Consider the following 26,922-nt stretch of genomic DNA (forward strand, 5'->3'; position numbering starts at 1 on the left):
CATAGGCAATCCGATCGCTGCCGATACAGTGGACGCAGTGTGAAAAATTGATCCGATGCGTACGATACGGACCTGTGGACGCTTGCCTTTACCTATGGTCGAAAGTCCGTGAGAACTTCTATAACATTTATTTTAATAAGTCACAGATGTGAAAAAAATTAGTCTGATATTTAATTTTAAATATATCATTCAAAGAAACTTTTTGTTTATTATAAGGGACTTCCTGCCCTCGGCAATAATGTACACTTTTATTCTGCGTTTGAATTTTTTAAAAATACCCATTAGTTTTCTCAGAATTCGAAAAAAATAAATGCGTTTAAAAAGAATTCGACCGAAATTTTGGGCCTACGCTCTCAAAAGTGATTAAAGTATTATACATTTTAGCACTGTTTGAATTTATTACGCGACGATCCACTGTTTTAAAGATTGGTTGAACGATGTTGCCAGTTGTATGGTCCTCACTATGTGTATCGTAAGTTATTCAACAGGGCATAGAATATACATGGTTAGAAAATATACGCCAAAGTCAGCGCCTCTATGCGGAAAATGTCTGAACTAAAAATTGATGTGGACCATACAAAATGAGGTCCCACTTTTTTTTGTAAAAAAACAGTGTTTGCTATCAGTACATGTCTACGAAAAAGTCTTACATTGATTGACAAAGTGAGGTCCGTATACTGGACCTCACTTTGTATAGGACCTTACTTCAACCGCAGTTTCTTTTGATATGTGGCTCACTTCATACGCTGGGAGTAAATATATATATATATATATATATTTATTTTTAGCATCTTATGACGTCCCCCCATGTTAAACCGTAGTCTCTCGTGGCTTCCAGGTCTTCGTGAACTCCGATATACGGTTGCCACGAGGACTTTCCCTAAAATGTATCGCAAATGAAAGGTACCACTTCCTACAATGCTTACACAAAATATTGGCCGGACGTCCTCAGTCACGTTATCTGTATAATAATATACACATTACTTGGAGCAATTGCCGTCAGGCGCGCCATGTTCGCTTGCTGTATATCTAAAATCACTTTAACGGTTTTGATGGCATCCAAATATATATTTATTCAGTTTGCGGTTGTAGTGGTCTCCGTATATTTGAGTTTATGTCCTCATGGCTTCCACTGCGCTGTTGTCACCTCAAATGTTGGAATTTAGACTTCGGATATTTTTATAATTGATTATTGTAGTATGTTGAAAAAAATATTGTTGTGATATATTAATGATATTTTTTTGTATAATTAACAATGTATTTTTTTTCACTGCAAAAATAAAAAAATTAAAAAGTATGTTCATTAAAATTGATGAATTTATCATAACCAGTTGCCGAATCTGCTGGTCTAATTGCTCAATTGTAACATATTATAGAAGTGTTAAAATTGAATTCTTAATTTTTTATTACAAAACTTTTACCTCGACAGCGTAGGGTACAAGGGGACGGCTTAAGTAAAGTAAGTACAAAATTTTTAATAATATAATTTGTTCAACTAATAGGTGCAAAGGTGTCTGGAAAATAATAAAAATGTTTAAAACATTGCTTACTTATTTCATACACTCAATGTATTTTTTTATGTAAGGATATAGAAAATAATATTTTGAAAAATATTTAAAATATAGTAGTAAGTCTTAAATTTCACATTACATAAAGTAGTTAAGTCTGCTAGTCTACAAAATTAAAAACAAATAGAATACATACTTAAAAAAAATTAAAGCACTCATGCCATACCAAACGAACTACATTCTTACATATTTTAAAAAGAAAAATCTTTAATTTTGCCCAACCCGACTAAACTATCGGCAGGTAAAAAGTCTGCAGTATGCGGGGGCCCTACTGTTGAAATATATTAGAAAATTAAAATAAACTTATCTACCATTATGAAATTCTAATTTGACACAAAAAACTGTATCCTGGATTAAGAACAAGTGTGTAGAATACTCTCGTGAATTAAGAAGCGTTTCTACTGTAGGGTGACCATATCATAAATTTGAAAAAAACGGGACACATCCAAGCAGCAGTAGCGCACCTATAATTTTTCTCTGAGGGGAAGGGGGTTGGCTTGGGCGTCGAAATTTTTTTCTATATTTTGTGAAAGACAATATTTTGTGAAAGACAAGTTACATTTTCCTGCTATTATTTATATATTTTTCATATGCCATGGGGGAAAGGGGGTTTAACTCCCAAACCCCCCCTGGGTGCGCTACTGCCAAGAAGGGTTTGGAGCGATAATACACAAACAGGGATTGAAACACCGTCTTTTAGCTAATTTGGCACCTATAAATCCTTTTCAATTTTAAATGTGTAATTTACGTACGATCAAGACTGCGAAACGCAGAAAACTAAAAACTACGCTAGAATGACGTTGATAAACAACCAATCCGTCAAAACAAAACAGGGAAGAATAAAAAATAGCGAGAAACACAGCAAACTCAACAAATAAAAAGAAGAAAAATGACGGGTTTCGCTGGAGGACATTAAAAAAGACAGAAAACCATCAAATATAACAATTTTACAAAAAAGTCAGATAAAAAAATACGTCCAGCATTAAAACAAGAGTAATAAAAAACAAAAAAAAAGAGAAACCCTGTTTGAAGACAAACAGATCAGCAGAATATGAGAAGAATATTACGAAAAAATGCTATTCGGTATGAAGGAAACAGATGAAGAAGAACAAGATAACAACGAAGTAGAAATTTTCACAGAAGAAAACGTACAAAAACAAATATTAAAAACATAGAAAACGGAAAAGCAGCAGAAGAAAATGAAATAACAGTGGAAAAAATACAGAGGAAGAGAATTACATAAGGAAATAAACCAGCTAATACAACAAAAAATATGAACAAAACAGACTACCAGCCGATTGGAACGCAGATATTATAGTAGGTACCTGACCTATATACAGTAAAACCCCGCAAATCCTAACTAATTGGGGGGACAGCCTGTTCGGATTCCGAAAAGGTCGGATTATCCGAAAGTTAGCCTAACTAATAATTGAAAGTTTACTTTGTCGTTGATTTTGAGTCGCTGTGCCTGTCTCTCTCCCTCTTCCACCCATCTCAGATTGATGTCACTGATGCAGAGCCAGTGTCATGATTTGTGCTTAGTCGTTAACTCCATGGCTTGATTTCTAATTTGAATAAGCTCCATTTTTCCCAGTTCCCCTATACAAGATGGATCAGAAAACTAAGAAGAAAGTGTAATTACAGAATGGATTGAAGCTGACGACAAAGGGAGCGAAGAATTTACGGATGAATACATTGTAGACTTGGTTCAACCTCAAGGCAACCCTAATGACTAATGAAGATGAAGAAAGCGAGGAAGAAGTTTCCCTGTCATATTGAGTGTCACACGCAGATGCCACTAAAGCTCTGGGTGTGGCTCTACGTTACGTGGAGCATAACTCTGCTGCATTACCAGTAGATGTAATGTTTATGTGTAAATAGAATTAGAATTAAACAATGGTTTCGAATTCACCTGTATAAGTTGCAAGTTGGGAGGGTCAGGTAGTAAAAAAGTTACGAATTGGCCGGTGTACATTTTGATTTGAAAAAGTTTGTCATTAAGAGTTACGTGTTGGCCCGTGTCCATTGGAAGAAGGAGAATGTCACGGTTAAAGAATTTAAGGGATTGGTTTAGATGCAGTTCTATATAACTCTTTAGAGCAGAGGTGGATAGATTAAAGATAGTGATGATGATATCCAACCTCCGATTAGGAGACGGCACTTGAAGAAGAAGAAGATATTAGATTTTACTGATTATGCCGCCCCCTTGTGATGCCGCCTGATGCGGCTGCCTCACCGCATCATAGAACGGCACGGCCCTGAAAATTACAGTCTTTTCGTTTAAGTCGCTACAGGTAAAAATAAGTAATTAAATATCTTATATCAGATAGAGTATTCATTTTTAGTAGATGAACAAAGGTTTAAAATGGCAGTTTTTGAATTTTGGTACGATTATTTGTTGCTTCGGAAGTTGCAAAAATAAACTTAAGACTGATATTACATGAAAAATTGGGTCAAACAGTCCATGTTCAGTCCAGATATAACAAAAAATTTCAAGGTGATTCGTCAATTAGTTTACATTTTATTCAATTTGTTTAATAAAAAATCCTTTTCTTTGCAATGATAAAGCATGCTTCATAAAATAATAATGATACAGCAATTTTGTGGAAACTACATGAAAGAAGAATACTTATGTTTTCAAAGTTTTTAAAAAAATAATAAAAACTCATTTTTATCATTCCGAAAATATTTTAGTAAAGTAGAGTCATTTTTGGCTTATAAACAATTTGAATAACTTTGTTAGTATTGACTGCAAACTAAATTAATCGACTAAGGGATGGAAAAAACCTACCGGTTATAACCTAAACCCAGTTTTTTAATTCGAAACAACCGGTTTTACCGGTTGTTTTTTTGTCCCGGTTATAACCGGTTTTTTTCTTTTTAAAGTAATAACCATTGAAAAACCGAATAAGTTGCCTGTGGAAAAAAATTAATTTAGAGAAAAATGAAGAAATTTCTATATATTTTCGATCTTAATCATATAATATTATAAATAATAAATGCGAAGTAATTAACCCAAACAACCATAATTCAACTTTTATTTACTAATAGAGAACTGGACGAAAGTGTCACATCAGCTTTTATGAAACAATTTTGAGAATAGTTATTTAGATTAATAAATGTTTCAAAGACTGGTGAAATGGTGCATGTGATGATAATATTTACATAAAAGTATGTGATCTGCTTGAAATCGATATTCCAACCATCATCAGCTAAAAAATTGTTTATACTTGAGTACTTGAGACTTAAGACTCCTGTATAATGTGAATACCGAAATACGATTAGGAATCTCCATTATGTAATTTTTAAACAATAAATAATTCTTACGAAATAAATAGGTATTATACAAACGTATTAAAAAATATTACCTACTGAAATTTTTTGATGGCAATAGAGAAGTAAATACTGAATTGGTTTATCGAATTTATTTTGTAAAATACCCATAAGTCATTTGGACATTTTTTAAAACTTGATAGATCCAAGGGACATTTTGATAGATCGATAGGATCATCACTTTTGGGAATATCCCAATTATTGACAACGCAATATACGCCGACGCCGTCTACAACGAGCGACGAATCAGAGATTGGGATACTCTGGCCCATTTTTAGGGTAACTTGAAAGCGCCTGGGAAAATTTTTATAGGTTGAATTGGTTGGGGAATTTTTCGGGAGGAAAATTGAGCAAACTAAAGAGCAATATAAATGTAACATTATAACTTATTGAGTATTTGCTTTTGATTAAAAAAAAACCGAAAACCTGTTTTTGGAACAACCGATTTTTTGACCGGTTATAACCGCCAGGTTAAACCGTAAGTTAAAAAAAACCGGTATAACCAAAAACCGGTTTTTTGTTCAACAAGCGCCATCCCTAGACTTTAGGATTTAAAAAGCTGGTACTTTTACATTATTATTATATTATCGGTTTATAACGTTCTTCGTCTTCCGATACCCGTTCGCCATTCCTCTCTGTCCGTACATTGATCTACTTGCAGACCTCTTTCATCCATGGCTTTGTTTATTCCTGCCTGCCAACTTGTCCTCGGTCTACCTCATCTTCTTCTATCTTGCAGTTTCCATTTTTGCCCTTGTTTTGGGATTCTGTCTTCATGCATTCTTTATACGTGACCAAACCATCGTAGTTGTATTTCGTTGGTTTCGTCATTTATTGTATGTGTGACCTTCATTATTTCTCGTATCCGTTCATTGGTGACATGTTCTCTTCTTGATCTTCCTGCAGCCCTTCTCCAGAAATCCATTTCGGTGACCTCTAACATTCGTTTTGATTTTTCCTTCATATGCCATACTTCGCAGCTGTATGTTATAATTAGGGAGCGGATTTATATGCGATCAATTTTGATAAAATATGCGCATACATATGCTGTAAAAAATTACGAAATATGCGCAAGATATGCACAAAAATTCAAAAAAAGGACTACCTAGTGGGTTTTATAAATTTCAAATAAAACATTATTGTTTATATATACGCAATTTATTCACCTTTTTTACAAAAACTGATTCAATAATGAAATAGGTATGTACCTATTAGAATTAACTACAATGTGTTTTCCAAATTATTTAGGAAGGAAATACGAATTTCTTTGATCTGATAAATATTTTTATAACTTGAAAGACTCCTTTCAACATCAGTAGAGATAATTGGAGCGTATTTAAAATAGCTTGTTAAACCCGAAAATTCTACACCAAAAACAATTTCAAAATTTCCGTTAAAAAATAAGTAAATGCCCCTCAAAGTTTTAAAGCCGTTATTTTTTCTGGAACAAATACTAAAACTTTTTTCTACAAACGTGTTAAAAATGCAACTTTTAGCACGCCATAGGAGCGTTAAAAATTTTACTTTAAAGCACTAGTGCTTTAAAATTTTTAAGGCACTACAGTTAAAATTAAAATGTCAAATTTTGAAAGCAAACGTCAAAATATTTTTTATATTTCAATTATAAACATTAATATTAACAGTACAACTTGCGCAATTAGAAAAAGGTTTTTTAGAAGGTTTTTTAAAATTTAATTTAAACTGTATTATGGCATTTTTAACACGTTTGTAGAAAAAAACTATTAAAATTTGTTAGAATATACAACAATGAAAGTAAATGTTATTCTATAGTTGTTATGATTTACGTATTGACAGTATAGGCAATTTTGATGTAATGTCAAGAAAAATATAAAAATGGAATGTCAGTCAAGTTCAAGTAAAAGTTTTTGTAGGTATTGTCCTGTAATTGAGAATGAATAAATTTTAAGGCACTCATGTGAATTGCAGAATTCGCTTCGCTCATTCTGCAAACCTTCACATGCGTGCCTTAAAATTTTATTTTTAACACTTATATCATAAAATAAGTAACTATTAACTACTAAATTCTCTAAATAGGATATTTAAAACTTAAAAAATTAAATAAAATCCAAATTTCCCAGTAAACCATCCTTAAAATCATTTGATGACGGCGTACTAGTGCACTTTGTGGGGAAAGATCGGGTATTTTCTAAAAAACACCGAAAAGGCAGTGAATGCGCCCCTTTCAGGTAGTTCTCGAAAAGATACGACCGCATGTGCGGTGAAACAATTGTGTCGAATTAAAAATTTTTAGAATTTATTTGTTTTTAGACAATTATGTTTTTAAATAGACACATAATATGCATGTTTTTTTAAAATATGCAAAATTTGGTAAAGTTCCAAATATGCGAAATATGCAAGCAATATGCAGTTAGCATAAAATCCGCTCCCTAGTTATAATGCTTTTCACTACGGCGTTATAGATCTTTTTCTTGTTTTGGTTGTTTACCTGCTTGTCCCAGAGTACTGAGTTTAGGAGCCTAATTGCTTTCCTGCCCTGAGTGTTTCGTTCTTTAACGGCTCCGTCTAGTGTTCCATCATTCGTGATTTTCATATTCATACCCAGGTATTTATATTCGTTACATTTACTGATTGTTTCTCCTCCTTCTATAGTCGAGGAAATGAAGCATTTTGACTCGCAATTTTTTCGTCCAGCATGGATTTACTTGAAATTTTCACAGAAGGTAGGGCGTAGGGAATAGGCCAAGGATCATTTTCTATATCATGCCGCTGTACGCTAAAAGCTTGGGGTGGTTGCCACCCCATCTCGGGGACGGGAAATTTTTATTGCATTTTAACCATGTAAATCGATGTAAAAAGTAATTCTAAGAAAGAAATGTTTTTTACATTTTCTTCGTAAAACTAATATTTTTCGAGTTATTCGCGCTTGAAAGTAACAGTTTTTCGACGAAAAAATCGACTTTTTTAGAGGGTTTTTTGAGAATACCTCGAAAAATATGCATTTTATCAAAAAATACTGTAGATATGAAAAATTTATCTTTTAGTAACACAAATTACCCCTGTAGTTATCACATTGTTTTCGATGTGTACTTTTACATAAATGTTAAAAAAAACTTTTACCTTGATTAATTACGGTCAAAGTTAGGCACTTTTTTTTATTTAATTCACAGCTAGTTTCTTTATAACAATTAAGAAACCTAACTAGCGCTATTTTAAAGTTCAAGGTATGTATATAGTTTATGTGTAAAAGTTTGAGTAAACTTGAACAGAGTTGTTAATATATCTTTAAAAATGACGTCCTAACGAAATCGACTCGTGGTCTGTGGAGCGGAATTATTAAAATCCGTGCACTCAAAAAATGAAATTAACTTTTCAAAGATATGTTGCGCTTAATATCTCCGGAGTTTGTTGATGGACTTTTATCATTATTTTTTTAATTTATATATACCTGTAGTTTTGTAGAGTATGTTATGTACACATATACCCACCTAACAATACAAAATGTTATGTATACATATACAAGTATATGTATACATATATAATTTCATAAAAATCGTTCAAGCGGTATCGGAGGATTATGGCAACTAACATTACGACAGGAGAATTTTATAGATGTAAATAAAAGATAACTAATAAAAAATAGGGGTTGGTGGTAGAAAGGTGAAAATTAAGGGTTGTATATATTTTTAATGGTACATAATATAAAATGAAGGTAGACAATTTTCTCCAAAACAATAAAAAAGTGGCAGGGGGCAACCCCCCTTATAACGTATGGGTGTAAATAATAGATTACCACCTATTTTCAGTCCTACAGAATATACGTGTAAAATTTCATAAAAATCGGTCAAGCCGTTTCGGAGGAATATGATAACTAACACTGTTACAGGAGAATTTTATGTACATAGAAGTAACTGTGAATTAAATAAGTAATAAAAGTGGCTAACTTTGCTCGTAATTAACCTAGGCGAAAAGTTTTTTTTTGAAAATTCGTGTAAAAATATCAGCTTTTCAAATCCCAACGCAGATTTAGTCAATATGTTAATATGGTTATTAAAATTGTTTAGAAGCCAAAAATGATTCTACTTTCGTAAAATGTTTTCAGAATGCTAAAAATGACTTCTTATTGATTTTTTAAATAAGTTAAAAATATAAGTATTCTTCTTTCCTGTGGTTTCCAGAGAATTGCTGTATTATTATAATTTTCTGAACAATAACATTGCAAAAAAAGCTCTTTGTGATAAACAAATCGAATAAAATTTAAACTAATTGACAAATCGTCTTGAAATTTATTGTGCATTATGGACTGTTTGACTCAACATTTCATGCAATATCAAAGTCTTAATTTCATTTTTATAACAATTTTTTATAAGTTATAACAATTTTTTTATTTTCGAAATTTAGTTTTATTTTGCAATTTCCGAAGTAACAAATAATCGGATCAAAATTTAAAAAATTTTAAACCTTTGCTTATCTACTAAAAGGTGAATAATGTAAATAAGATATTTAATTACCTTATTTTTACCTGTAGCGATTTAAACGAAAAACTGTCATATTTGACCCTTATTTGTTAATTACTAAAATTCTCGTCCGAACTGTGACGGGCATTGTTGTATTTATAATGTAATAGGTATAACTCCAAAAAACCCATTTGCAACCTGGTTGGTCAAGTGTCCCGACAAAAACCTTATTTTTCTGGACTATTGCAACTAAGAGAAGAAAGAAAGAAACTTAAAAAAAAATGCTACAAAAAGAAGCAACCGAAGAAGGAAAAAGCAGTAGAAAGGAAATACAAAGAAAAAATATAGCGGTTAAAAAGCAAGCCAGGAAAGACAAAAGATACTATGTATATGATATGGTAAAAATGTCAGAAAAAGCTGCGCAAGAAAACGACCTGAAGATACAGTACAATATCATCCGAAATTTGACAGGGAAAACACTAAACAGTAATAAACAAATCAAAGATAAACAAGGAAATATAATTAAATCAGAACATAAAATAATACAAAGATGAAAACAACACTGCGAGGAAATATACTCCAAACACCAGATATAGACGAAGATAACGTAATACAGGAAATAAACATTAGAACAATTGAAATTACGAAAGAAGAAATACAAAACACACTGAATCAACTAAAAAAATGGCAAAGCCGCTGAAAGCGACAACCTACCGATAAATTTAATAAAGGCGGGCGCAAACAAATTAGTAGAAATGTTACACAAACTCAAGATATGGGCCGACCAGGAGCTCCCTAAGAAATGGAACGAGGGTGTAACCATTAAGATACCAAAAAAGGGCGATTTAAATAAATGCGAGAATTGGCGAGCAATAACACTGCTAAGTGCCACATTCAAAATAATGTCAAATATCATATTGAATAGACTGAAGCCAGAAATAGACAAGAAACTAAGACTAAGAAGCAACCAAGAAGGCTTTCGCGCAAAACGCTCCACTATCGACCACATTTGTACTCTATCTGTACCTCTGTATCTTGTACCTGTACCGCTGTATCTCCTGTACTCTATAATTATCTTGGAACAAGCTAGTGAATGGCAAAAAAATATAAACATAGTGTTTACTTTGACTTTGACTTTGAAAAGGCATTCGATAGTATAAACAGAGAACAAATGTGGAAGATTCTAAAACTATATGGACTACCGATAAAAATACATCAACTTAATCAGACTATTTGACAAGAAATATACAGCCAGACTAGAACATGCGGGAAAAATGGTAGTAGATGTAGTTATACAAAGCGGAGTTAAGCAAGGATGTGTGCTATCCCCGACATTATTTCTAATAATAACGGACTGGATCAAGCAGAAAGTAAGCAATAATAAAACAGGTATTAGATTGAAATTGCATGACTAGTTGGAGGATTTGTAGTTCCCAGATGACATTTTTATTAGAAATAGTAGATAATAAAAGGTACAAATAATAGTAAACAAACTATTTATTTTAACCGAACCGTATTATAATAATATACAAACAAAGAAATTAAGATGTGTCTTCTACAACGTATACTACCAGACTACTTATCGAACGCAGAACTAACACTAACATACAGTTCTGGAATTCACATCCCTTGTAACATGTGCAATCTTAGGTAAGAGTTTATCGCCCTAATGCATTCGGAGAATTGGCCCAGCCATGAAGAGAGACCCCACATGTGTATTCTAACACTTAACAAAAATAATAAAGTTGAATTCCAACATCCCCTCGCAACTAAAATTATTTTTGAATTAGTCAAACAGACCCCCTTTACTACTTAAGTACTCTAACTTAACCCTATTCAGCGGTTTAGTCAACATATCGGCTATCATATCCTCGGTAGGACAATACATAAAGTTAACAACCCCTTTTTCTATATAACTAATTCCGGCTCTAAACCCACAAATTCGTTTATAACCTGTTTTAACCAAATTGCTTCCTGGCATCCTTCAGCCAATCCTATGTACTCTGCTTCAGTTGATGATAGAGACACGCAATTCTGTTTTCTACATCCCCAATTTATAGGCGAACCCCGTAATAAAAATATATACCCGCTATTTGATTTTCCGTTCCCCTTGTCTTCTGCCCGGTCAGCGTCTGCATAGCCGTATAATGCACTATCTGTCCCTTCTTGTCCTAAAATAAGCTTTTTATATTTACTTTTCTTTAAATATCTTAACACCCTCTTTGCTTCGTTCCAATCTACTTCATTTGGATTTTTATTCTGTTGGCTTAGTATGGTGACGCTTGCCAATATATCCGGTCTAGTATTTACCGCAATATATAATAAACCATCAATCAGTTGTTAATATATTTCACTGTTTTTCACCGGCTTTTCTCTGCTAGGCTTATAGTATCCAACATCCAGCGGTATATTGAACTCTTTTCCATCTTTCATCATAAACTTGTTCAGCAATTTGTCAATATAACTGGCCTGATTTAAACTACATATCCCTTTATCGCACATTTCAATCTTCATACCTAAATAATCTTGTAATAATCCCAAACTCGTTATTTCAAAATTATATTTTAGATTCTCTTCAAATGTATCAATTACCTGTGTATCCTTTGCTGCTATTAAAATGTCATCCACGTATATAAGTACGTAAACCCTTTCATTATTTATTACCTTGATATATAAACATGTATCAATATTGCTTTTACAAAAATTCTCTTTAGATAAAACTTCATCAAGCTTTTGTTCCAAGTTCTGGCAGATTGTTTCAAAACATATAAACTTTTATTTAATTTGCAAACACAACTTGTATCCTTTTCTTCAAATCCCTCAGGCTGTTTCATAAAAATTTCTTCTGACAGTTCTCCATTTAGAAAGGCTGTTTTTGCATCTATATGCCTTACTATGAGATTTTTTCTCCATGCCTCTGTTAATAAACTTCGAAGAGTAGCTTGCCGCGCAACCGGAGCGAACACTTCATCGTAGTCTACGCCGAATTTTTGGCTAAAACCCCTTGCTACCAGCCGTGCTTTGTACTTCTTCGAGCTTTGATCTTCGCCTGTTTTTAACTTGAATACCCATTTACATGAGACTATATTCTTTCCCTTTGGTGCTTGTATTAAATCCCAAGTTTTATTTTTCCTTAATGACGTGATTTCCTCTTCCATAGCTTGCTTCCATTTTTCAATATCACTTCTTTTAAGCGCTTCTTTGTATTCTAACACTTAACAAAAATAATAAAGTTGAATTCCAACAATTTTTCCCCTAACCGAACATAGCAGCCATAAGCAAAAGAAGCTTGCAAAATACTCCAGGGTAATGGGCCTGAAGATAAAGAAAAAAAAAAAACAAAACTTAAAAAACAGCAACCAAGAAACTAAAATTAAAATACAAGGAAGACAAATACAGGAGGTAGATAACTTTACATATTATCTGGGATCAACCATGGAAAAAAAGGCGCTAGTAGATCAGATGTAGAAAAAAGGATAGTAAAGGCACAATATGCACTCATTATATATTCATAATGCATTAAGGAAAATCTGGAACACACGCGATATATCAGAATTAACCAAAATCAAAATATTTACAGGAAGAGACAGGAAGAAACAACTAGCAAAAAATTAAAAACCTTTATAAATAAATCGTTGAGGAAAATCCTAAAAATATACTGGCCAGATAAAATAAAAAACATAGATCTACGGAGAAGAACAAAACAAGAGAAAATAACAGTCACGATTAAAAATAGGAAATGGAAATGAATTACACGGACTCTGAGGAAGGATCGAAATAATATAACCAAACAAGCACTCGAATACCAACCAGACGAAAGAAGAAGAAGAGGAAGACCTGATAATAGCTGGAGAAGAACTGTAATAAGAGATCATGAAAGAATTGTCCTGAGATGGAGAGAAGTCAAACAGAGAGCGAGAAACAGAGAGCAATGGAAAATACTTGTATAGCAAATTTCGAAAGAATAAAACAGATAAGGATGCGCTGGGAAGGGATTACAGGAAGAGAGAGAGAGAGAGAGAGAGAGAGAGAGAGAGAGAGAGAGAGAGAGAGAGAGAGAAACAGTACCGGTTATTATCAAAATAAAATTTAATAATATACCTAACCTAACTTATCGAAAGGCTCATTAAACAATTATTAACTTTAAAAAATAAAAATTTGTCAAGGGTATATAGTGGTATTGTTAAGTATATTACAATATAACTTATTCCATCGAAATCTTCCGAAATCCATAATCTTCTTCCATCGAAATAAAATAGAAATTCTAAAAGTTTAGAAAATACATCATTCATAACTACACCCAAGAAATAAGTTTTTCTAACCTGATTTAAGAGTATAAAAAAACGAAAACAAACAATTTACAGCAAATCCTTATCGTATATCCGAGCAAAACCACCTAATTGGCAAAAGTTATAAATAGAATTTGTCTGGGTTCTACAACTAAATTTGCACTTAAACACGACCAAGGTTAAATATTTTACTTGATATTATAAGTACGCTGTTGCCAGTATAACGGATGCCAAAGCGAGCGCTAACTGTATGAAATTATTCTTGTTAATATACACGCTGTATATTGATCGGAAGTCACGAAGAGTCAAAACTATACAGAAGCCACGAGGGACGCAAATACAATATATATATATATATATATATATATATATATATATATATATATATATATATATATATATATATATATATATATATATATACATCTTTATATCATACCTGAACCATCTGGAAAACCGTACAATCCTGAACCTCAATTATCTAGAGTATTTATAGTTGCCCACGGCACGATTATATTCATTAATTCTAGCGGGGATTTCAAAAATGTATATATACAAAAGAAATTTTTAATATTTTTAAAGATATATAAATAGGGATTTTACATATTATTGACATAATCCTGATCCCCTTGTTATTTCAGTCAATTCTGAACCCAAACATATGTGTATATATACAAACCTGAGCCTAATAGATGTTGCCAGTTTTAAGTGAAATGGGATTCTTAGGGAAATTTTCGTATGGCTTAAGTAAGTAGTCAAAATAAAAATTAACAAAAGAAATGCAAGAATTATCTTTTACATATGCATAAGTTTACACCTTTTTGGATAGTTACAATTTATCTAGTAAATTATTTGTATTGTTCATGAAGTGAACAAATAGACAAACCCCTCTGTTTATTTATTTTCCGGAGAATAATAAATTGAATAAAACTTAGTGTCTTATAATGGTGGTCCCTGGGATTGGGATCTCAGATTACAAGAACACTCGCCTGTGGAGTAATGACAGCAGTAATTTATTTAGTTATTTAGTTAGTTAGTTTATTTTTCAAAATAATAAACATACAGGCTTTAAAAAATTACAAATTATAAATATCTCAAAAAAACAAACTATTAAACTGATTGTAATAAAATATTATATATAAGAAATTAAAGCAACCTCTTTTATCAAACAAAATGATAAACTCGTTGGCGTAAGTTTTGATTGTATCTCAACAACAACAAATGTTTAAAAATGCAAAAAAATGAAATACATAGTGGATTGCACAGTAACGTTATATAGTATTTAAAAATAATACCTAATATAAAACTCATTAGTTAAAAAAAGGGTTTTAAACAGTAACAAACTTGTCGGCGAAGGTATCACATTACTGCAAAAGATCCGTCCCACATAATGAATATTATAAAGAAGGCGAACCCATCATAATATTGCAAAACGATATTATGTGCCACCGAATTAACAGCAATGGCAGCATCATATTACTATAAACTATAGATTCCAGGTTCCAGTTCTTATTATAAAGAAATGAATGTCAAAAATATGACGTACCTATGTTGACAGCAATTTATGCAGATTAACAAAAAAGGAATAAATCAGGAAAGTTTTCGGTACAATAATTTATTATCAAAAGTAGGTACATTTGTACATTACTTGATTTTATTATTGATTATAGCTTAAGTAATGGCAATTTCAATTGCCTGCAAGCGTAAGAATAATGTGATACAGATCAAAAATAAAACAATAATGTCTTTCAAAATAGTGAAAAAAAAATTAAACATCAACTAAAAAATATTTGAAAAATAGTGTTTAATATTTAATGTTTTCCTTTGTACATATATTATAAACGACAGCTTTGATACTTGTGCATTTTCTTTCTTTAAATACCTCGAGACTCCAATAAGTTGATGCACTTCTACCTCAACGGGAGGCTTTCTGTTTTTAATATGGTCGGAAAAATATTCTGCGATAATGCTTTTTTGTTGCTTTCTCCATGGTTGTCTCCTATCAATAAAGATTTTCTTTTTTAAATGGCCCTTTTTTTTGGTGGTTCTTTATTATTATCTAAGTTAGCTGAAGTAGATGGAATCTGGTAATCGGCGTTTAGATTATCATCCAATATATATTTTCCATTTCTTCACCTTGCGCGTCAGAGAGAGGAGGTAAGTTAATGTCAATTTCGTCTAAAGTTTTACCTTTGTATTTTTCAGCTCCTTCCATCATTAAAAGTAAAAGTTTAGAAATTTTAGCAGTTTGATATACTTTTTCAGACAAACGATAATAATTGCAATGCGTTTGTAATGTGTGTCCCATGAATTTGCTTAATTGCTCCATATCATTATTGTAAAATTGGAGAAGTTGAGTAATGGTGGCCAAATGCTTTCAAAGTATTGTTGCTGTTATACTCGCACTGACATTTCTTGGCATATTTATGAATAATTTTAGTTCCATCAACAAATCCTCTTCCAGTGGTGTGAAATACAAAGTCACTTTCAATTACAAAGCTATTTCTACAGTGTAAAATATAATCGAAATGCATTTTCATTGATAGTGATAACAACATGGTTACTCCTCTTCCACGCTTACCTCCTATAACTAAACGACTGTAAGTTTTTAATAAATATTTTTCAGCTTGAGTTAAACATTTTTCGAATTCGGAGCATTTTCACCCCCTAAATTAATACATTTAAACGTTTGGATCTTTAGCTGAGTCATCTCTGCTGGTCTTCGTCTGTTAAGAAGAATGACTTGCGCATACAGTGTGTCTTTTAATGAATTATAGGTCTTAAAATCATACTCATCTGATTTCAATTTGTCAAATAATTCTTCTGCAGTTGTTTGCAAAAAAATGTTAAGTTTCTTGAGGTCGTTAGTAAGCGGCAGAAGTTCTTCCTTGTTTCATTTATTCTGATTGAAGTTGGTACATGCTTGTGCAGAAACTTCATTGCACCATTGGGATTCTATAAGATTTTTCAATATTTTAAGGTCTTTTCTCTCATCGCTTGTGTCCTCAATCTGAACAAGATTAATATCTGCTAAGTAGCAAGATTTTTTTTATAAGTGTCCCAAAATTTATGGCCAACGTTGGTGACTCATAATTTTCTGTTTCTGGATTATATTTTGCCAGTTTATTAACTCCAAAAATTATTAGTTGAAAATGCTTTAGGCGAGGAATACCTATAAGTTTCTTAATCTCTGGATTTTGTAGTCTTGCAAAGTGTAAGAGTTTTTCAAGTCTTCGCATATTCTTTCTTACCAAATCCATATTGCCTTTACTTTGACGGCCTTTTATGTACAAATATGTATACTGACAAATTAAGGGATCTTTTTTGGCAATAATATTTATGTCATCTGCGTGCATCCTGAATTTTTTTTTGATTTTAATAAATCGTCATGTTTAAGAAAATGGTGTAGAAACAAAGTAGTTTGTCCGTCGCTTTGGGACGTTTGTCTTCTATTATTATCCTTATCATAATTATTAGACGGACAAATTTTGGTATGCTTAAGTAAACATTTTTTATTATAGTATCCCAAACAATACTTGCACGGTAGATATATATCTGCACTTGACGACTTATCAGTAAGGTTTGTCCTTTAACAGGTCTTAATGCGGCGTCTGCCCGATTTCTGATAAAATTTCCCTTCTTAAGTTTGATAAAGCCAATCGTCTCTCTTTCAAATTAACTTTATGACATAATATTTTAACTACCTCAATTTCTTCTGAGTGCCATTTAGAAATATGTCTAGCAAAATGAGATTGTACATCCTTTTCGCAATAGAAGCAAAAATCCCTTGGATCTTTGTAATTTTTCCTCAACGTTTTTTCAACAAGTGGCTAAAAAAATGTACAATGAATCGAACACGTTAAAAGAAATAGGAAAGATTTAAGTAAAGTAACATTAAAAAAATAATCATAATTGATTTTAACTTATTAGACACAGAATCTTGTGACCAAGTTATTTCGTCATTTACGACTTGTCATATAGGCTTTTTATACATGCAGCTGAGTTTGGTTTGTTTTGTTGGACACAAAAAACCGTCTTACGAGCCGTAAACGACAAAACAATCTTACCAGGGTATGTCATGTCTAATGGATTAAAATCAATTCTGCTTCTGTCCTTACGTTATAGGCTTTCTCACAGATTATTAGTTTGACAATTATTGGAGTTTAGGAAAACGTAAAGTACCAAATTGTTTTGGATGCCATATTATACTGCTTATATCGTAATTTAAAGCCATGGAATGGAGCCTCAATGTTAGGCATTTCTCGTAGGAATCGAATTACGAACAGGGAGATAAGACGGAGAAGAGGAGTGACGGATGCCATACTAAAGTGGAACTGGGCTGGACATATAGCTAGAATGTCGGATAACAGATGGACACAGCAAATAATACACTGGAGACCAATACAAGAAGCATATCGAAGTAGAGGTCGTCCGCCAACCAAATGGTCTGAAGAAATAAAACGGATCGACAAAAATTTGATGCAAACAGCACAAAACAGAAATGCATGGAAAATACTGAGGGAGACCTATGTCCAGCAGTGGATAGATCCGGGTTGAATGATGATGATGATCGTAATTTAATTGAGTTATTACCTTCTCTTCTAAAACAAGAGATGATATCCTTTTAGCTACAGAACTGCTGCTTGTCTGTTCACTTTTTTGTTTACTATCAAAATTTAAGAGTTTCTTTATTATTAGGGATTCGTCCTTCTCGCGCTTCTCTCTTTCAACCGGTTTTTCAAATGATATTGAAGAAACGTTATTCCCGTGATCCGCTCTATCAACCACTTCTTCAAATATTAACGAATCGTTCTCACGCTGCTTGCTGTCAACCAATTCTTCACATATATTATGTGGATGGCTCTTTCTTAGTAGAATATTTAAATTTGAGAACTGCAAGAATAGTCTGGGCAGATTATCGGAGAATAAGCAATTTTTGGGAAAAGTTATTTACCAGCAATTTTATTGCTGGAATCGAATCTTATGATCCTATATATTAATAATATAGGTAGGCAAAGTCCACAGACAGTGTGCTACTTTTCTATAAACAAAATGGCGCCCGAAAATCGTGTTTTTTCAATCTTTGCACTACAATTCCAAAGATTTTAACTTTACACCAAAAACACCCAAATAAAAATTCACCGTAATGAAATTCTGCATAGAGACAGATTTTTCTCGATTTACTTCGACGAAATTTTTTTTCGGAAAATGCTGGTTTTTTTCAACAAAATTTTTAATTTCAACTAAAATTTTAGGTTAGTAATTATTTATCAATAAATAGATCTATCTACCAAAAGAGCTTTTACAGTTTAGCAACAATTAAATTGTTAATTAAAAATTTAGGGTCGCCATAATAACCACAGTAATTATGATGCATAAGAATAACTATGATTTTTGTATAAAATGGCACTATACCTATCTAATGTACTTTACAGAATTGAAATTGGACTATTTGAGCGGCCTTAGGAATATTTTAAAATTATAAACAATTTTTTGCCTTAAAAACAAATATAATATCTCGGAAAATATTAAATTAAATTAAATTATGAAAACGGTCTTGGGAAGAAAGCGGCAGGACGCTTCTTTTAAAAGAAAAACTATTTAATTGCGATGAGTGGTTCCTGAGATACAACCGGTCAAAGTTGACCGGCATGTACGGCGAAGATATACATAATAGGATGGTAATTTTCGAATCATCACCTTTCTATTTCGGTTCTCTTTCTCCGCACAAATTTTCATATCGTCAAAAGACTCATAACATATATTATAATAATAAAAACTATCGGTATTACGAGTGAAAAATACCAAAAATACCAAAATTTCAATAAAACATCAGGTTGGAGAAAATGGAATGTCAACGTTCAAAATCGGTATATGTTAAAAAAAATTGCATTTTCTCGGCTTCCCATGGAGCAATTTTCTTCAATTTTTTTGTTCCCAATTTTGTTCCTTTGACATTAATAAATGTCAAAGTTGTTTTTGTTTTGTTAATAAGATTTAAATTTTCTGTTATGTTTTGTCTAGAAATAAATTTAATATACATTTAATCCTTAAACCATTATTCTCAAAGTGAGAATTTATTTTAATCCCTTCTGTATAACTAAACTTTACCTAACTTACAAACACATATCAACCATCAATTTACAACGTTGTTCTGAAGCTATTTTCTTGTGGCATTTTTACAATTTTAACTATTTAGAATGGGAAATAAGCCACAATATTATTAAAAAAATCCTGAAAGAAACAGACAGTAAAAAGAGAAAAATCAAAGAAGCGGCTCTAATTATGCTAAACGAAACCAATTGTGTCGCAAATTCCTCGGTGGAATGCAGTAGGATGTGGATACCCATACTGAAAGAGGAAGTCAATAGAAAGAAAATACCACAATTAGTAAGTCAATAGTCGAGTTAGTACATATTGTATATTTTAGTATTACTTATATACCCATGTATTATTGATATTATTTATAATTTAAACAAAATTATAGTAAAGTCAGAATTTGGTATTAATTTTGAGAGTAAATTAAATGTAAGACCAAATACTTACGATGTCGGGATAGTATCACGAGGTTTTTCCTGGTTTTCCCTCGTGATTTACTATGAGATCTCTAACGCGAGAATTTTAATGTCACCGTTGCATGTGGTTGTCTTTTTAAAGACAGATCACATGCTATGATTTTTTGTGACGGATATTCTTGAGTTGGGGTTGATTTCATGTAATCGAATGAACTATCTTTCAGTAAAGTCGTCCCAGGAACGCAACTCATAAATATTGGCAATATCATTTTAAAGTCTTCTACTTTAAAATGTATCATATGTATCTGAATTGCCGATATAAATGAGTCAAATTAAATAAATTATTAGAAGAATTTTTTTACTAAGCAACAACATTTTTGTTTATATTAATAGTATTTTGTATTTTGACAACGGCACCCGATTTGGGCGTCGAAACGTTAATAAAAATCATTTTTTAATAATATTGTGGCTTATTTCCCATTCTAAATAGTTAAAATCAATTTACAACGTCCTTTATTATTCATATTCACTTTTACATCGAGCGCACACAGCGACGTTCCTGAACCAAAACAAACGAATCTTGCAAAGTTGCAAAACTAAAGTATATAATATATATACCTATTAACAAATCTGTCTGGCTAAAAATAGAATTCGCCGAATCTTTAGACAAAATAACGACAAAGCAATGTTGCCACATGGTATGGATCAGGATGGTATTAATTGTGATATATACATAAAGATCATGTATATTCGAGAAATTGTTTCCAGCGCCAAAGTGGCAAATGTCTGAACTAAAAGATACAATGCTGAACCATACTACAAACAGGTTTCTCTCGGATTCCAAGTGACATATTGAATTAAAAGTTAATCAGTTTTGTCCGCTGATGACACCACTAGTTTAAAAAAATTATTTATATTGTAAGTTTAAAAATATATGTCAGTTATAAAAGGAAAACAATCCTGAACCAATATACAGGTTCAGGATGGTTAACGTGGTTCAGGTTTGTGTTTAAGTTTTACTATCGAAGGCTCAGGATTGTACTATAAATGAATGTATATATATATATATATATATATATATATATATATATATATATATATATATATATATATATATATATATATATATATATGTATATGAATTATTTGCAAACAATCTACCTACTTGTTTTGGTAATGAAACCTGTATAGCCTTCCACTTTGAAGGCACTAGATGGCGCCCGGTATTTAAAATAAAATACCTAGAACGCCGAAAACAAGAGGCAATAATTGCTGCTTTCTACTTTAACAAAAGTATGAAAATAATGTGTAAATAATATACGAAATTAATATTCACACCTCCGTCTTTCCTACCATTCGTAGACCGGTTTCTGCATTATTGCGTCATCAGTACGACTTTATAGGAAAGACGAAGATGAGAACATTCCTTTCGTATATCTGAGGCCGCGATGCAGCCAAAAAGTCATTCAAAGACTGGTGCAATCTGAATTATTTGCAAACAATCTACCTACTTGTTTTGGTAATGAAACCTGTATAGCCTTCCACTTTGAAGGCACTAGATGGCGCCCGGTATTTAAAATAAAATACCTAGAACGCCGAAAACAAGAGGCAATAATTGCTGCTTTCTACTTTAACAAAAGTATGAAAATAATGTGTAAATAATATACGAAATTAATATTCACACCTCCGTCTTTCCTACCATTCGTAGACCGGTTTCTGCATTATTGCGTCATCAGTACGACTTTATAGGAAAGACGGCCAAAACAAGTAGGTAGATTGTTTGCAAATAATTCAGATTGCACCAGTCTTTGAATGACTTTTTGGCTGCATCGCGGCCTCAGATATACGAAAGGAATGTTCTCATCTTCGTCTTTCCTATAAAGTCGTACTGATGACGCAATAATGCAGAAACCGGTCTACGAATGGTAGGAAAGACGGAGGTGTGAATATTAATTTCGTATATTATTTACACATTATTTTCATACTTTTGTTAAAGTAGAAAGCAGCAATTATTGCCTCTTGTTTTCGGCGTTCTAGGTATTTTATTTTAAATACCGGGCGCCATCTAGTGCCTTCAAAGTGGAAGGCTATACAGGTTTCATTACCAAAACAAGTAGGTAGATTGTTTGCAAATAATTCAGATTGCACCAGTCTTTGAATGACTTTTTGGCTGCATCGCGGCCTCAGATATACGAAAGGAATGTTCTCATCTTCGTCTTTCCTATAAAGTCGTACTGATGACGCAATAATGCAGAAACCGGTCTACGAATGGTAGGAAAGACGGAGGTGTGAATATTAATTTCGTATATTATTTACACATTATTTTCATACTTTTGTTAAAGTAGAAAGCAGCAATTATTGCCTCTTGTTTTCGGCGTTCTAGGTATTTTATTTTAAATACCGGGCGCCATCTAGTGCCTTCAAAGTGGAAGGCTATACAGGTTTCATTACCAAAACAAGTAGGTAGATTGTTTGCAAATAATTCAGATTGCACCAGTCTTTGAATGACTTTTTGGCTGCATCGCGGCCTCAGATATACGAAAGGAATGTTTTCATCTTCGTCTTTCCTATAAAGTCGTACTGATGACGCAATAATGCAGAAACCGGTCTACGAATGGTAGGAAAGACGGAGGTGTGAATATTAATTTCGTATATTATTTACACATTATTTTCATACTTTTGTTAAAGTAGAAAGCAGCAATTATTGCCTCTTGTTTTCGGCGTTCTAGGTATTTTATTTTAAATACCGGGCGCCATCTAGTGCCTTCAAAGTGGAAGGCTATACAGGTTTCATTACCAAAACAAGTAGGTAGATTGTTTGCAAATAATTCAGATTGCACCAGTCTTTGAATGACTTTTTGGCTGCATCGCGGCCTCAGATATACGAAAGGAATGTTCTCATCTTCGTCTTTCCTATAAAGTCGTACTGATGACGCAATAATGCAGAAACCGGTCTACGAATGGTAGGAAAGACGAAGGTGTGAATATTAATTTCGTATATTATTTACACATTATTTTCATACTTTTGTTAAAGTAGAAAGCAGCAATTATTGCCTCTTGTTTTCGGCGTTCTAGGTATTTTATTTTAAATACCGGGCGCCATCTAGTGCCTTCAAAGTGGAAGGCTATACAGGTTTCATTACCAAAACAAGTAGGTAGATTGTTTGCAAATAATTCAGATTGCACCAGTCTTTGAATGACTTTTTGGCTGCATCGCGGCCTCAGATATACGAAAGGAATGTTCTCATCTTCGTCTTTCCTATAAAGTCGTACTGATGACGCAATAATGCAGAAACCGGTCTACGAATGGTAGGAAAGACGGAGGTGTGAATATTAATTTCGTATATTATTTACACATTATTTTCATACTTTTGTTAAAGTAGAAAGCAGCAATTATTGCCTCTTGTTTTCGGCGTTCTAGGTATTTTATTTTAAATACCGGGCGCCATCTAGTGCCTTCAAAGTGGAAGGCTATACAGGTTTCATTACCAAAACAAGTAGGTAGATTGTTTGCAAATAATTCAGATTGCACCAGTCTTTGAATGACTTTTTGGCTGCATCGCGGCCTCAGATATACGAAAGGAATGTTCTCATCTTCGTCTTTCCTATAAAGTCGTACTGATGACGCAATAATGCAGAAACCGGTCTACGAATGGTAGGAAAGACGGAGGTGTGAATATTAATTTCGTATATTATTTACATATATATATATATATATATATATATATATATATATATATATATATATATATATATATATACATACATATATATATACATCGCCGAAGCGATGACGGTAGCGATGACGGTCGCGATGACGGTCGCAATGACGGTCGCGAATTCAATGCTTTTACCCCATCCAAATAGTGCGATGACGGTCGCGAATTCAATGCTTTTACCCCATCCAAAAAAAGCACAACGCCCCTAAAGAAGTTTTCATTTAAAAATGTGTTGAAGCAAAACTTATCAGGATTAACCTTTCAAAACTGTTCAAAAATAACTGTTAATTAGAATTTTAAATAAATAACGTATATAAATGTTAAGAATATTAAATACCTACATACTTGTATATGTATTCTGGGTATTACTTGGTTACCTATTCGAGCATTCCTTGGGTCCTTTATTGTTCAACCTGATTATGGACGAAATAATAAAAAAGTAGGAACTAAAAAAGGATACCAAATGGGAGAAAAACAACTTAAAATAATCTGCTATGCGGACGATGCAATACTAATCTCTCAAATGAAGATGATTTACAACGTATGCTGTATGCTGCACCAATTCAACATAATCGCCAGAAAATTTAACATGTTAATTTCCTCAAAAAGACAAAATGCATGGTTATAACAGCAGATCCAATAAGATGTAAATGGAGCTGGAAGGTCAGATAATAGAACAAGTGATGGAGTTTAAATATCCAGGCATCACACTATCTAGCTACGGAAGGCTCGAAACAGAAGTGGAAGATCAAGGGAATAGAGCAAACAGAGCCGCAGGTTGCCTGAATGACACAATATGGAGAAATAAAAATATGGGAAAAGAAATGAAAGGCAGAATTTACAAAACAGTCATCAGACCAATAATGACATACGCGGCAGAAACACGACCCGACACAGAGAGGACAAACAGATTGCTCGAAATAGCGGAGATGAAAACCCCTTCGAAAAATCGATGGTAAGACTCTATGGGACAGAGCTAGAAGTACAGATATACGACGGAGATGCAAGGTGGATAACATTAATAACTGGGTAAGAAACAGCATAGGCGTAACCAGGATGATCCTAAGTGGGGGTTACAACTACTGGAAAGGGGGGGTTACAACAACTTCTGCGCTCGTGAGAAATATGTCTTTTTTCTCACTTGTACAATATACTATTGTTTTCATGAAGTTGGCCAGGTGAACTACGCAACAAACTTAAAGGCGGTAATGTTTCAATTATTAGTTTTGCTGGATAAGCATTATGCTGAAGACTGGAAAATTACCAGAGCTAGAATTCTACAATCACATCCTAAAGCAAACTGCTGTAACTACAATAAGAAGTGAAGGTGACCAAGTTTGTATGAAAATGAAAACTACACTAAAATCATTTAATTTTTTACTTTTTATTTCTTAGTTTTTTTAAGAAAAGATACTTGAAACTGAATTTTGTTATTTGAAAACCTTATTTTAATGTTTGCAACACGTTATTTACTGTTTAGTTAACAAACTTTTCATTTAAAAAAACTTTAATGAGTTTCAGTCATTAATTTTATTTGCAAAACTCTCTCATTGTGAAAAACAAAAAATTTCTTTTCAAAAACTGTTATAGATTTAAGTTTACGATCAGCATTACTTATGATTAATTAATTTATTGTATTGGCTAAAAAATATAATAATTCGAAAATATTGTTTACATGAAAGCTGCAATGTTTTTTGTTTCTCCTTAAAAGTAAATCAAATTAAAAGTAAATAGCAAAGAGAGGGTTTTGCATATAACGGCCTCTAAATAGTCCTTTTTAATATACCTTATTGTTTCAATAAATGAAATGATTACCTTGAGAAATTCTGGTGTAAGGTGTTCTCCAGTAAGAAGATTAACTTCTTTCTCGTTAAGTTTTAAATCTAGAGCCATGGCACATAGAATTACCGACCTTACAGCAGGACTAGCTTCGAGCATGTACAAAGTTGGAGCCATCTTCAACGGATGTTTAAGTTCAGAACGAGCACAATATCTCAGAAAATACTATTTGTGTAGTACATATTATTTTTTCTTAGTACACGATAACAGCAGATGTATTGATAGTGCGGCAGATTCGTGCAAATATTATAAGAATTGTGCGTTTAATGATAGAAGCATATAATTTGGACCATATATACTACATATATAGTAGGAAAAATGAAAGAATACCCATGAGCGATCATGTTAAACACATCTTTTCTATATTCCAGAAAGTAATAAACCAGTACCAGTATTATAAGAACAGTTTATATAATTATTACATGCACTTGCGCTGGCCAAATTTTTTTTGTGACACGGTGACAGGAAAATACAGCGTATTTTATATGTTCGTTCATGGGTAGTCTTTCATTTTTTCTACTATATAAAGGTTCAAATTTAAAAAGGAGGCCATCTCAGATTTTACCTTTTACAAAAACGGTGGGGATTCAAAATGGCGACTATACATATGTGATTAATAGCACGATAACTTTTGAACGAGACTTCAGATTTCATCCAAATTTGGTATATAGGTTCTTTTTTTATGTATAAGATCGAGGTCTTGAACCGGAAGAATCGGTTTACCAGAAGTTGTGTTTTTCCTGGTTTTTATGTAAAAATATGTTTTTTTTTCAATCACTTCACCGTGTATATATTAATTTTTCAAATAGTTAATACGGCCATTACAAAGAGCGTAAAAATATTTTTAGGAAATATTTTTAACTTTTTACTTATGTTAATTATTATTCATTAAGTGCAAAACGTATCTTCACATGTACCTATATGCGGCAGATTCGTGCAAATATTATAAGAATTATTGTGCATTTAATGGTAGAAGCATATAATTTGGACCACATATACTACACATATATGGAGGTTCAAATTTAGATACGAGGCCATCTCAGTTTTTGTTCCTTTTACAAAAATGGCGGGCATTCAAAATGGCGACTATACATATGTAACTAATAGCACGATAACTTTTGAACGAGATGTCAGATTTCAACCAAATTTGGTATATAGGTTCTTTTTTTGATGAATAATATCGAGGTCTTGAACCGGAAGAATCGGTTTACCAGAATTTGTGT

At 32.5% G+C, this 26,922-nt stretch overlaps 1 protein-coding gene across 1 annotated transcript in view; it reads right to left on the minus strand.

The window, feature by feature from the left end:
* LOC126889371 (glutathione S-transferase 1-like) overlaps window positions 1-25,877 on the minus strand; it is a 134,413-nt gene extending 108,536 nt beyond the window's left edge. The window contains exon 1 of the mRNA XM_050657625.1: window positions 25,676-25,877. Within this exon, the coding sequence (XP_050513582.1) occupies window positions 25,676-25,816 (141 nt within the window). The 5' untranslated portion in view covers window positions 25,817-25,877. The remainder of the gene's footprint in view (window positions 1-25,675) is intronic.
* Between the last annotated feature and the right edge of the window lie 1,045 nt (window positions 25,878-26,922).

This window comes from Diabrotica virgifera, chromosome 8 (genome assembly GCF_917563875.1).
Source record: "Diabrotica virgifera virgifera chromosome 8, PGI_DIABVI_V3a".
Lineage (NCBI taxonomy): Eukaryota > Metazoa > Arthropoda > Insecta > Coleoptera > Chrysomelidae > Diabrotica > Diabrotica virgifera.